This window comes from Camelus ferus, chromosome 23, assembly GCF_009834535.1.
Source record: "Camelus ferus isolate YT-003-E chromosome 23, BCGSAC_Cfer_1.0, whole genome shotgun sequence".
In the NCBI taxonomy this organism is placed as follows: domain Eukaryota; kingdom Metazoa; phylum Chordata; class Mammalia; order Artiodactyla; family Camelidae; genus Camelus; species Camelus ferus.
The window spans coordinates 15,705,052-15,718,410 of record NC_045718.1 but is presented as its reverse complement, the minus strand read 5'-3'; the positions used below and the strand labels follow the sequence as shown (position 1 = coordinate 15,718,410).

The window sequence follows — 13,359 nt, the reverse complement described above, 5'->3', positions numbered from 1 at the left end:
GTGGCAGCGCTGCGATTTGAGCCCAGGTCCATGCTCTTAAATTGGAACCCGGACCTCACTTAAGGGCCCTGCTGCTGACGGGGAAATTAAGCCTGCCACGTGCATCTGTCCATGTGCCCTGGGTGCAGCTCCCTTCCTCTCCCACCCTGTGGTCCCAGGTCTCTCCTCTCCCCAGAATCACCCTCAAGTAACCTGGAGTGGTGGGGTAGGGGGAGGTCACCATCCTCTGTCCTGTACTGTCTGAGGGCTTCCGTGTTTGCCCAAGGCTGCACCTGCCGCAGCTCCATTGTTTCCACAAGGCTGGCAGGGAGCGCCAGCTCTGCACAGGCGCAGCACACACGCCTGCTCCTAGCCAGCCACCTGCCAGCCAAGTGCTGTTGGAACTTAAAGCAGCAAGTCCAGGCAGAGATGAATTCTCAGCTGCTCCCACCCTGGGCCACTGAGGCTGCCGAAGTGTGCCAGCAGGCTGAGCCCTCTCAACCCCAGGGTGGGGCAGGGATCTGCAGGACAGACGCTCTAGGAAAAAGCCTGCCTGTTGGTCCTGCAGTCTGATGGAGGGTGGTCCCCTGCCGAGGCCACCCTGATCCAATGTCTCACCCTGTGACCTCGGGTGGGAGAGGCAGGCAGGTCCAGAGTTGGTAAGTCATCCCCTTTCTAGAGTGGAGAGAGGCTCAGACAGAAATAAGGAAGGGCAGTGACTCTCAGAGGAATGAAACTCAACTCCCAGCTGGGCCAAGTTTTGCTAGAAACCGCTTGTCACGAAGAGGCAAGCACAGGGCCTGCTTGTTCTGTCCTTTTTCACAGAAGATGGCTCTGTACCTGGGGCTGGGCTTCTCTCTCCTTGGCCTGCTTGCTTTGCAGCCTCGGGATCAGCTGAGAATGTCCCTTGCCCACTTCCCTCTTTCCCTCTCCCTTTCAGCGTGGACTGTGGCTGGCAGTGACATTTCAGAACCAACACAGGGAAGGCACCTGACCTTGGGGAGGAATGTGGGAAATGCCTGCAGCCTGGGGCAGCCACCCCCCACCTGGGGCCCAGGAATGTAGGCTCCCAGCCCAGCAGCCCGCGGCCCCCAAGGGAGGTGTAGTGCCTGAGGTTGGAAGAGAAGGGCATGCAGGGTCCAGCAGTGACATTGTTGGAAGGCCCCATAAGGTGACCTGGTAAAACTCCTACACAGTTACAGAGGGTGAAGATGGACTGTCCATGCCATCTTCTTGGTGGTACCAGCACAACACTCTCTCTGATCCAGCTAAGGGCGTGGTCCCTGACTCCTGGAGTCCCCTCAAGCCCGAGGCCGAGGATACAGCTGTACCTTTTGACTTCTCAGACCTACAGAATCACAGAATGTCAGAGCCTTTTGCAATTAGCAGTGACAGCATCCATCCACATTACAAGCATGGAAAGTGAGGCTCAGAGAGATGGGAACTGGCCACAGGTGCACGAGTTATGGGTCAGGGCTCTGGGGTAGGTGCTTCCTTCCCCACCCCTCCTGCTTCCATGAAGCCGAGGGCCACCATCTCCTTCTCCCAGGAGGGAGACTCAGGTGGGCCCACCAAGCTTCCACAGGGTTCCTGCTGGGAATCCAGTGACTTTTGTGGGTGTCCTGAACTGTCAGGGATGGGAGATTCAGCCCTGGAATAGACAGTGAGGGCCTGGCCTCTATGCTCAAGGCCATGTTCCAGCTCCTTGTGAGCAGGTGATCTCTGCTATCACTGGACAGCATTGATAAGGCCAAACTTACTCCAACAGATGCCAGTCTTTGTGACTGAACTCTAAGGTGTTGAGTAAGGATTCTGCTGCCCTCTCGTGGACACAGCTGGGTATGACTGCCGTCATCCACGTCTCCAGATGTTTATCTTCTCCAACCTAAGGAAATCGCTCCCAATTTCCCTCCTCCAAGAAAGCACTCCAGGGGTGGGCATAACCTCCCTATCACCTAGGCCAGAGCTTTGGCTGTGTGAAGCAACTGGGAAGGGTGGATGATGCCTTGTTCAACATCAGATCCTGGAGGAAGGTCTCAGGCCAACAGGTGAGGGCCAGTCTGTGTTCCCCAGAATGCTTGAGTGATGGGAGAGATTTGGAGGTTTCCATGGAAACAGCCTAATCAGCCAACACTAGACAGGATGGTTTGAAAATTTAGAGGATATTTATTTCTTGGGAAGGTCCACAACAGCTGGCGGGCACCGCCCTCCCCTGCTCCAGGGGATTTCCCTCTCGCATTCTGAGAGAGCCCCTCTCTTCGTGGAAGTGCCCGTGGGGAGGCTGGGCTGTGGACAGAAACCATACACAACACTCCAGAACCTTAAAAAATACAGCCACAAACAGCCTCCCCCACACAAACACACACACAGAATAAACAGACGTATAAAAGAGGCTGAGGGGCTGCTTGGGAGGGCGGGGCTGGGGCTCCGCCCCACTTCTCCCAGCCAGGATTATCCAGAGCTAAATGGCATGGAAGTGCCTGACAGCCGAGAAGCAGCCTGGGCTTCAGAGAGGGGGCAGGGGGTGGGGGGCAGGACCCCTCCCTGGAGCTCAGGGGGATAAGGTACAAAGGAACAAACAAATAAATAAATAAATAGAACCCTAAGGGCTTGGGCTGAGGCTCAGGGCCCCTGGGGCCTCTTTCCCTGAAGAGAGCAGATCCAGTGACAAGCAGCAAGAATAACAGGGAAAACATAAATCCGAAGCCACCTGGCCTCCCGAACCTGCACCCTTCAGACCCCAGAAGGGCCTGACCCAGAGCCCAGCCTCAGATCCGCTCTGGAGGGAGGAGGGGTGGGCTGGGGAGCCTCCCTGGGGCCAGTGGAGACCCCCTCGCTCTCATGCCTCCATCCTGACCATCTCCGTTCGAGGGAACCAGAGCTGCCTCCTCAGATGGCCCGTCCTGGCGTCCTCTGCTCCATTTGGCCACGACATCCCCACCGCCTCCAGCCGGGGTCGCACTTAAGGCTGGCTCCCTTCAGGCCAAGAGGGAGAAGGCATTGGACAGAACAAGCAAGAACAGAGAAGGAGGCAGAAGTTGCTGGAATGGACAGTTTGGGCAGGAGGCCAAACTGGACGCATGAAGAAGTCCAAGGGACTCAGGCATCCCAGGGTTCCCCCTGGAGAAGCGTGGGGGCTGGGGAGAGCACGGGGTCGGCCGGCCAGCCTCTCAGCTGGGCAGCAGCACGTGCTCCAGGAGGTAGGTGAGGGAGTCCCAGTGCTTCCAGAGGAGGAAGAGGACGAGGACCAGGAGGGCAGTGCTGGTGGTGCGCAAGCGCGTCTTCATGAGAGGCGTGATGAAGTTGGCGATGGTGGACACGAACACCAGCAGCACGGCCATGAGCGCCAGGATCACGTTGATGAACTTGCCCAGCAGCGCACGCGCGTTGGCGTTCTCCACGCCCTCCAGCTGTACCACCTGCTGCTGCTGCTGCTGCAGCTCCAGCTTGGTGACCCGGGTCAGGCAGGACTCCACGGCCTCCTGCAGGGACGCAAGGGGCGGATGCATGACAGCTCAGGGCACGGAGGCCCCCGGCCTGAACCCTACCTGCCCCTCTGAGGAGGTGACAATGCATAGGCTGCCCCTCGGAGGCCAGGCAGGGTAGAGGCTGATCAGCTGCAGCTGGGGGCCAAGTCCTTTAACGATGCCAGTTTGGGGAGGATGGGGAAATGAAGTCTTGAATAAGGGGACGGGGAGGAGCTGGCCCACCCCCGCTTCCCCTTGAGGCCGCCGTACCTGGATGTCCCGAGCCCTCTCGTAAGACTGGTAGGCCACCTTCTCCTCCATGCTGGCCAGCTCCTGCTTCAGGTTGGTCATCTCATTCTGGTGAAGCTCGGTCAGGTCGTTGAGTTGCTCCTCCAGCCGCTCGTACCTGGCAGAGGGGGAAGGTGGACACCAGTCCTGGCTCCCCGAGCCTCCCATCTCCCCTGCGGGTCAATTTCACTCATTTTCAACGACTCGACCCAGCCCTGTCCAATTTGAACAGCGATGACAATGAGAGCTACTATGTGCACAGCACTTCTCACAGCAGGCTCTGTGCTGAGCACTTTATCCACATTACCTCATAGGATCCTCACCACAACCCCACGAGGTAAGCACTAGTGTCATCCACACTTTACAGATGAGAAGACTGAGGCACAGAGAGGCTAAGGAACTTGCCTGAGATCATACAGCTCAAGAATGGAGGAAGTCAGGGATTGACTGACTTCAACTACCTGGGCCCTTGAGTCCTGGGCTAAAGGCTCTCCTGGGTGTCAGGGATGCAGGGATATATAGAGACAGTCCTTGCTCTGAAGGCACAAAATCTCAAAACATGTCTATTCTGTAGGGGTAGTTAATTTTCAGGAAGGTTTCTCCCTTAATTTTCCAAACCGTCTTTACATATATAAATAGAACAAGAAGTGCTAACTAAGAAAAAGATCCCTAAGACTCCCAGGGAGCAAGGGCCAAATGCCACTCGAGAGGCACTGAGGAAAGGAGCAGAGCAGGCAGAGGGGAAGGAGGGGACCGGAGACCCCAGCTCGATCCCTGGCTGACTCAGGAGCTTCGGCTGGATGCTCCCGTGGACCACGCCAGATACCCACAAAAACTGTGCCTTTACAGGCTTGGACTCAATCCTCACAAACCCTATGAAAAGGGATTCACATTGTTCCCACTTCACAGGCAAAGACACCAGGTGAGGAAAGCATTGAGAATTCTGCTCAAGGAAAAGAGTAAATAGTAGGGCTGGGATTTGAATCCAGGTAACCTGGCCCCAGAGTCAGTGTTCTTAACCAGAGTTTCCCCAAATAAAAGGCCACTTAGCTGGCCCCTGCCTTGGTTTCCACTTTTTGCAACAATAACCACATAACCATCAAGTAGGGATGCTCAAAGCTCCTGAGACAGGCAAAGCCTTCCTTCCATAAGTCCCATAATCCTGTCTTCCAGCTGCCCTGGAAGCTGAAGGAAAGCTCCCTGGAGCCTTTTCCGGGCCCCTTCCAGCAGCCCAGGACTCTTCCAGATGCTCCTCCACCTGCCTCCACCACCCTGAGTCACCTGGTGCTCAGCACCTCTCCACAGCGGTAGGGCAGCGTGGATGGAGGTGGCACCCACCTGTAGCGCTCCTCCTGCAGGCACTGGGTCATGTAGGTGTAGTCCCTCTGTAGCTGGGCCTTCAGGTCCTCCATCGAGTCCTCCAGGTGGGACTGGCCCTCCTTGATCTCCCGCAGCTCCTCCAGCAGAGCGTCCAGGTTTCCGGGAGCTCCATACAGCACGTTGGACTTGGGGCTCCCCAGCGCCGCAGCGGGCCCGGCCCCCGAGTTGCTGCCCGCCCCGGCCGAGCTGGCGCTGGCACTGGAGCACTCGTCATCACTGCCGTACTTGGGGCTGGACACGAGCGTGGCGCTGCCGCTCAGCGCCCGCGCCGCCTCCTCGGGGGGCCCGTCGTCCAGGGGGTCCTTCAGGTGGGCGATGTTGTCGGCGCTGCCAAACTTGTTCCGGATGAGGCTGGCGAACTCCCGGGGCTTGGACACCACGGCGGTGTGGGTGGCCTGCGAGAGGCCGGAGAGGCTGCCCTTGACGCCCTCCACCACGCCGCCCCCGAAGCCGCTGATGCCGGCGCGCATGTTGGCGCCCACGTCCTTCAGCCCCTGCTGCATGTCCCGCAGCACGTCCTTGGGCTGCCGCGACGGCCCGTTCTGCTCGATCTCCTTCAGGCGCCGGCGGTAGTGCTCCAGCTTCTTGTGCAGCTGGGCGATGGTCTGGGCCGACTTCTGGTTCTTCTTCTCGAACACCTGCTTGATGCGGGACACCTGCTGCTTGTCCGCGTTGTTGGCCAGCTTCAGGTACTCCGCCACGTTGTCGTCCCGGGCCTCCTGCTCGATCTTGATCTGCTCCGTGATCTTCAGGATCTTCTGGTGAAGGTGGTCGATGGCGGCCTTGGTCCGCTGGGGGTCCGGGGCCCCGTCTGGCACGTCCAGGCTGATGGGGCCGTCGGTGTCACCATGGCCGGGGCCGCCGGGGAGGCTCAGGGCCACCAGGTCCCCCTTGTCGACCTGGGGAAAAAGGCCAGCAGAGAAAGTGTATGTAAGTCATGAAACCAAGGGCGGGGCCCGCAGGGGTCTCCCGTGTGCCGCTGGTCATCTCTGGACTTGGTTTCACCGCCTGGAAAACGGATGCAGGTTGAACAGGAAACTTGAGGAAGAGTCCAAAAGATTAACAGCAATGACAACAGTGTTCCTCACAGCTGCCATTTAGGAAGGGCTCACTCATCTGCTACCTACCTGATCCCCATAACATCCCTAAAATGCAGGCTAAGCAGACCTGCTCCTCCTTCAGCCCATAGAGCTCAAGCAAGTTGCTCAGGGACACACAGCTGCAGGAAGACAGAATCTGTAGCCCAGAACTCTTACTGCCTCATCACATGGACCAAGCAGGTCTGAGGCTTCACCAGAGTCACGGGGTCGTTTCTCAGGGATGAGACACCCTGTCCCTCTGGACTCAACCTCCCCACAAGGCTCCTGCCTAGAGTGGGCCTCTTCCTCAGAGCTGACCAAAGCCCTCACTTCGGCCCCACGCAGGCACAGGAAGCAGCCCCTGCTCTCCCCTGCCCGAGCTCCCCCAGGGCAGCTCAGCGGGTCACTCGCCTCTGCTGACACGTCTCCCTGCCCTGCCATTACCTTCCAGCTCTCCGGAGTTGTCAGCAACCTCTTCCGCTTCATAGGGTGGGAGCGCCCAGCCCTGCCTAGTCTCCCAGAACTGGAAAAGGAGCGCATCCCCACCCGCCTGCTGGCCCGGTCCCCGAGGGCTCAAGCCCCAGAAGCAACCCACAGGCCGAGTGAAGCAGGGTCCAGGCTGGAGCCTGGGGTACCGGCCGCCCAGCGTGGAAGGGGGCGGATGTGCAGGAGGGAGAGGACGCGCCTTTTCCCCCCACCGCCAGTAGGCAGGCAGGCAGGCAGGCTTCCCAAGTGCATCAGGGTGGCACAAAGCAGGAGCAGAGAGACTGAGAAAGGACGGGGGGCAGGGAGAGAGAGGAAGGAAAAGTCACAGAAGATAGGAAAGATGGAAAGCAAGGTCGGATGAACACGGGCGGGCCTGGAGCCCCACTCTCCCAGGGCGGGACCCCCTCGGCCTGCTGGAGGATCTCTGTCCACAGCCGAGTCCCCAGTGTCTTATCGCCACGCAACAACGGAAGCAGCAGGAAATGGCTCAACCTCATGTATTTTTACACACTGCACACCCCAGTACTGGTCAGGTCATTCGCTCTTTATATGCACGGGGGGGGGGGTAGTGTGGGGGAAGGGGTTAAACACAAAGAAAGTGCCCCCAGCTCACCGGAAACAGCCCGGGCCAATTGTAGGCAGAAGTCACTGGGCTCCACTTCGGCCAAGGTGCAAAGTTATTGAAAAACGCTGTTAAAACAACAGCCCTGCCAAACCCAGGGGCCAAGGGAGGGTGGCTTCTCTGTGGGCTTCCTCTTCGGCCTCTTCAGGTCACGGTTCCACTGGGGATGCTGGGGACAGCAGCCATCCCTTCCCATCCCTCCTGAGGTCAAGTCTCTCCTCTGACATGTGCTCTCGGGCTCCCCTCGTGTCCCCCTGCCCTCCTGCCAGGTGCTTATACCTTCAGGACCTCATATACCAGAGGAGCCAATTCCGTCTCCCTTCCATGACCTGTCCCGAGGTCTACTCGCCGCACCAATCTGACTTAAAACTGCCTCCTGCAGTTAAACCCCTTCCTCCCGCACTTTTCCCAGCAGTGACGGCAAACCATTCATCTCTCAACTTTCCTGACCCTCGGTGTTCCCACCTGTAGAATAAGGATAATCATATCTGGTCTCAGGCCCTCGGTGAGGGTTACTCAAGATGACGTCCAGCGATCACTTGGCCCCGTGCGGGTCCAGGGCGGCGCTCGTGAATGCTGTCTGGGTCTGACAGCACAATTTTTTTGTCCTTTGTGCAGTGGAGGAAATGAAGTTGATTTACAAGATCACACCAACAAATTTACTCAGTACTGATATTGCGATCAAGATACTGAGCCAGACAAAATTAAATTCTATATGCAACACACAGCTTCTGATGTTAAAGAACTTGACCCTCTTACAAGGCCACTGCGCTTTCCAAAGAGACTCAACACTTTTCCTCTTTCCACTCTCTTCATGAGGGAAAAAAAAAAAAACAGCCAGAAAATGAGTGGGGATCTGGCTGAGCTCAGCCAGGCCGTAGGCTCATCTTTATAACGAGGAGAGCGTGGGTCCCACCTACTGGGAGGAGCTAATGAGACAGGGATGCGAAAAGGCTGTGAAAAGCAAAAGTGCTTTGGACTATTTTACACTTTGGGAGTGTAAAATAGCAAATCTGCCTGTCCTGGCTCCAGTCTGGCAGCTTGGAGCCTTTTCCCCTTCAGTTTGGCAGTTGTCTAGCTTACAAATGGAAAAGCAGAGTTGAAGCTGGCTGTGAAACCCCACGAATGAGAGGAGCATAGACACTCGGGGAAAACCAGCTGGGCCTGCCCCCACCACCCGCCACCCCTCTTCTCTGCCCTGGGGCCCAGACTCAAGCGTGGGGGTCCTGCAGGACACCTGCTCCTTCCTGCCCCTCCACGGAGACCTATGATGCCTGAAGCCTGTGGAAAACAGTCTGGAGGTTCCTCAAAAAGTTAAACATAGATTTACTGTATGATCCAGCAATTCCATTCCCAGGTGTGCACCCAAAGAATTGAAAAGGGGTATTCAAACAAGTACTTGTACACATACAGTTCAGAGCAGCACTATTTACAATAGCCAAAGGGTGGACACAACTCAAATGTCCACTCATCAGTGAGTGGGCAAACAAAATTGGTAATATTCCCACATGGAATACTCTTTGGCTATGAAAGTAATGAAGTACTGATCAGTGCTGCAACACAGATGAACCCTGAGAACATCAGACTAAGTAAAAGAAAACAGATACTAAAGGTCACATATTGAATGATTCCATTTATATTAAAAGTCCAGAATAGCAGGGAGGGTATATATAGCTCAGTGGTAGAGTGCATGCTTAGCATGCCTGAGGTCCTGGGTTCAATCCCCAGTTCCCCCATTAAAAATAAATAAATAAATAAACCCAATCCCCGCCCTGTCGAAATAATTAATTAATTAATTAATTAAATGTCCAGAATAGTTAAATTCATAGAGACAGAAGGCAGATTAGTGACTTTCAGGGGCTGGGGAAGGAAGTAATTGGGGGGTGGGGTGTGACTGCTTAATGGGTAAGGGTTTCCTTTGGGGATGATGAAAACATCCTGGAACTAGACAGAGGTGATGGTTGCACAACCCAGTGTGGAAGGCCAGGGTCCTCCAACTGCCAGCCTGGGCTCAGGTCCAGCTGGGAGGGTATCTGGGTCCTTCACCTTATGATCACATTTTCATTACAGCAGAGGCTCCTTCTAACTCACTCCCAAGCCCTGTCGGGTTGGGCACCTAAAAAGAGGAGCAATAGAGATGACTGAGCTCCCGGGCACCAGCAGGCGGAAACTCCCCGGGTCCCCCAGCCTGGAGTGCGGCAGTGGGTGGGCTACGATGGCCCCACTGCCCCTCTCTCGTATCTACCACAGAACCTCACATGGCCCAGGCTGCCCAGCCGCCAGCAGCATGGCCTCCTCACCCCACTCTCCAGCCTGAGAGGGGCGGGACCCTCAGGTACGCGACCCCAGGAGGAACCCCCATGCACAGGTGGGAGAACCGTGGAGGGTGGGCCTATGCTTCTTCCGTAATACCTGTCCGCACAAGGCAACCTGGAGGCCACACGTGCTCCCTGCTCAGGGCGCCAACCAGCCAGGGCTGGGGTCACAGACACTGCTCTACACACAGACTGAGGTCCAAGAAGTGCTGATGAGTGTTCTGGAAGAGCTAGCTGGGATGTTGTCTGAAGTGCCCAGGGCCCAACTTTCCCTATTCGCTTCCCTGCTGTGGTGAGACCCAACCATGGTCCACACGCCCCTGGGAACACCCCCTCCACGAGGCCTCACAGCTCCGTGGACTCTCCTCCCTGCCCACTTCCAGCAGCTCCGAGCAAAGCCGGATTAGGCACACTGCCAGTTTACTGGACTCCGGCCCTGGCTCCTCTGGGCCCCCCGGGGCTCCCACCTCCTCCCAGGCCTGAGCTCACATTCCTGTGTCAGCCCGGCCCAGACACGGGACATGGCTCTTCCTCTCACACGCTGGCCCTGCGGCCTGGGTCCCTAAGGCAAACACTGTGGGGACAGAAGGGTCCAGGCTTACCCGAAGCTCCTCAGTGCAGAGGGGAGGGCATTAGCCACGTGAACTGTGAAATGTGGGTCAGGATCTATTTCTCCAGCAACAGAACAAACACATAAACATCCTCTGAGATGTATCAGCAATCACACGTGCAAGGAGTGTGTGCTCCACACCTGTGTTCCCAGCTTCCCAAGGGACCGCACAGGGCTCCCAGCCTGTGGCTCCCCTCCGCCGGGACAAGCAGTCCCTTCCTGCATTTACAAAGTCTCCTGTCAGGGTCCCCAGAACAAGCTGACACGAGAGATGGGGCCTTCCCCATCCTACCCACCTGCTTAGGGGGTGGAAAGCTCACACTACAGTCACTCTGAGGGGAAAAAAATAAAGGAAAAAGATGGAAGAAAGGAGAGGGAAAGAGCTTTGGGGTCCCTGGGTTCCCCTTTAGGAGGGCAGGGCGGCTCCATCATCCTGGGACAGGTGGCCTGAAGGTCCCCTCCCAGGGTGGAGAGCAGTGGAGTTGGGTGTCAACCCTGCCTCGTCTGCGGGTCTGGCCAAGCGGGCTGAGGTCCACGCAGGGTGCAGCTCCTGAGCAGGGCCTGGGCTGCAGTGACCAAGAGCCCCACTGGGCGAGTGTGACAAGGCTGTCGGGCCCGCGTGACTCAGCAGAGATGCTTCCATCTGCTGACTTCTGGCCCCGTGGCTCTGACTTGGGCGCCCTTCTCAGGATGGAGAACACACAGATGGAAAAGCGAGGTAAGCCAGGCCAGGAGGGAGAGGAACAGTATAAAACCCTCCACCCATAGGCCGTTTGACCCTATGTTGGAGCTGGCAGGGAGGCAACCTGACATCTTCCACACCAACCTGACATTCCAACCCTCGATCCTGGAGGGAGGGGCCGCCCCCATTCTCCCAAGCCAGCAGGCACAGCCTGGGTCTTTCTCTTCCTGGTGGGGACATGCAGGCAGTACAAAGCCACTCAACCCCAGCTCTGGAGGCATTGTCACAGCTGATCCAAGCACTACCAGGTGGGGACAGGTGGGGGAGGGAAAGGCACCAGCCCATCCAGTGGTTCCACTGGTGCCTGGGAGCCTAAGTGGCTTTTCTCCAGGGGACAGGGAGGCAAATGCCTAGAGAAAGGGGTACACGCAGGGCAGTATGCACACCTGGGTCTGTTCACTGGGGCACAGTCGGGTGAAAAACTCCTGCAGCGAGGCCCAGTCCCATCTAGGGGATTCGAGGGCAGGTGCGTGAGGGCCCTGGCTCTTCCTGCGGTGCCCCTTCCCTTGTGGCATGCAGGCCCTCGGCGGCTTTATAAGGAATTTCGCGCTGCTACAAAGGACTGCAGGATACAGCAGACAGATTCATCGTTCCATGCAGGACCTACGATCTCCAGGCAGCCGGGCACGGGGTGGAGGCTTCAGGCCCCCTCCTGCAGCCAGCAAGTGCTTCTCTCACCCTGATCCTAAGGGCAACTCTCCCTTCCTAGCAGAGCAACACTATGCTCATCTAGCCCTTGGATTCTAGTCCTTTCTGTTAGGTCCACCCCCTGGTTCGGGTCAAAACCACACCCTCTGCTCAGCCGCCTCATTCCCTGCCCGGCTGAGAACAATGCCCTGTTGTTCACACAGATGTCCTGCAGTCCCCTCTGCCTCCTCACACCCAAGTCCCTGGCCGGACCCCTGGAGCTGCCCGCCCACCTTGGGGCCTCCTCCATTCTCCATCCTCTGAATTTTCCAAAAGCTCCAAGCACCCAACACTTCGCTGCTTCTGGGCCCTCCCACTGTCCACTGGGGTCGTGCTCACTGGGCGTTCACACTCCCCTCTGCCTGTCACTGTTCCTCTGTAAACAGAAGTGGCCCCAACCAGGAACACCCCTTCCATGTTATTTCACATCAGCTCTTCTGGCCCCTGACACATGGCCACTGGTTTCTGCAGGTGTCTGTGCCAGGGTTCACCTGTTTTCCTGCACAGCGTCTCCTCACCCAACCCTGGGGCCCCCTCCTGGCACCCATCAGCCGAGGCCTGGAGGCCTGGTGTTCGCCCCTCCTCCCCACTACCAACCACAAAGAGTTCTCTATAGTGGAGAGGAGAGGGGGCTGCACCCTGAGAGACCAGGGGAGAGGGGCATGGCCCGCCTGACTAACTGCAGAAATGGCTTTCTCCCATCCCGTAACCCCACCCCCATCCCCACCAGGGCCTCACCTGTGCGGGTACCGTGTCCCGAAGCCGCGCCTGTGACGGGGTGCCCGGGGCTCTGAGGCCCCAGCTTTCTGCCGGCTGCACCAGTCCCCCAGGGTCACAGTCCTTGGGCAGCACTGGGCTTGCCAAGGGAAACCGGGGTCGGCGAGCAGGTGTGCCCGAGCTCCCAGGCTCTGCGGCCGCCATCGCCAGTCTGAGGCCCAGCCTGGGGATTAGGGGCGGATTGCTCTGGGAGATTTCCCCCTCCCCGGGGCTCACGGCTGCCCCTTCCCATCTGGGAGGGGAAGGGAGGATCACCCAGCGGGTGGACCGAGTCTTGATGAGATGCCCCCCCACCACTCTGCCCATCCTCAAGTCCAGCAGCTGCCACTAGTGAGTCCCATGTGCACAAGGACACCCAGGTGTGACAGGCCGCAACTTCTGCCTGGGAGGTGGGGCAGAGGGGGCACAGGGCAACACATGCACCTGCATCTTTCATCCACCCAGAAGGACGCCCCGCCCCTCCACTCCCCTCCTGCATGCCCACAAATGCCTCTCAGCATCAGAAGCCCCTCTCACAAACAGTCCCATCCACTCCCTTCTTCAGCCTCAGAATGGAAGTGGGCCTCCCAGCCAGGCTTCCAGGATGGAGAAAAGCTCTTCAAAGCCAAAAAGGCTGGAGCCTGGAGGAGGCTCCCTGGCAGATTCTAATACAGCCAGCTCAGCCTGGAGTCCTCTGCCTCTCTCCCTGCTGCCCTGCCCAATGGCTAAGGCACCATCACTCCCAAGCCTTCCTCCCTATTCCAAAACCGCCTGGAGGAACCAGAAAGCAGCCAGCCTCGCCAGGATATTTCCCCTCCTCTGAGATCCTGGAAATCTACTCTCTGCTTTGGACACCACTGCAGCCACTTCCCCTCCAGCTCCTGCTTCCTGTTCCCCACCCTCCTCCCCTCAGCACTGCCTGGGCAAAAACAACCAAGATAAAATATG

At 57.7% G+C, this 13,359-nt stretch overlaps 1 protein-coding gene across 6 annotated transcripts in view; it reads right to left on the bottom strand.

Annotated features, from left to right (window-relative positions):
* Positions 1-2,122: 2,122 nt before the first annotated feature.
* TMCC2 (transmembrane and coiled-coil domain family 2) overlaps positions 2,123-13,359 on the bottom strand; it is a 34,228-nt gene continuing 22,991 nt past the window's right edge. For 4 of the 6 annotated variants that reach the window (XM_032467013.1, XM_032467014.1, XM_032467017.1 and 1 more), the window contains 3 exons: positions 5,073-6,013; positions 3,717-3,852; positions 2,123-3,461 (listed from right to left, as the gene is read on the bottom strand). In XM_032467013.1, coding sequence (XP_032322904.1) covers positions 3,150-3,461; positions 3,717-3,852; positions 5,073-6,013 — 1,389 coding nt within the window. In that variant the 3' untranslated portion in view covers positions 2,123-3,149. Of the gene's footprint in view, positions 3,462-3,716; positions 3,853-5,072; positions 6,014-6,637; positions 6,775-12,393; positions 13,329-13,359 lie in introns of those variants that run through there. The other 2 variants (XM_032467018.1, XM_032467015.1) reach the window with 2 other exon arrangements.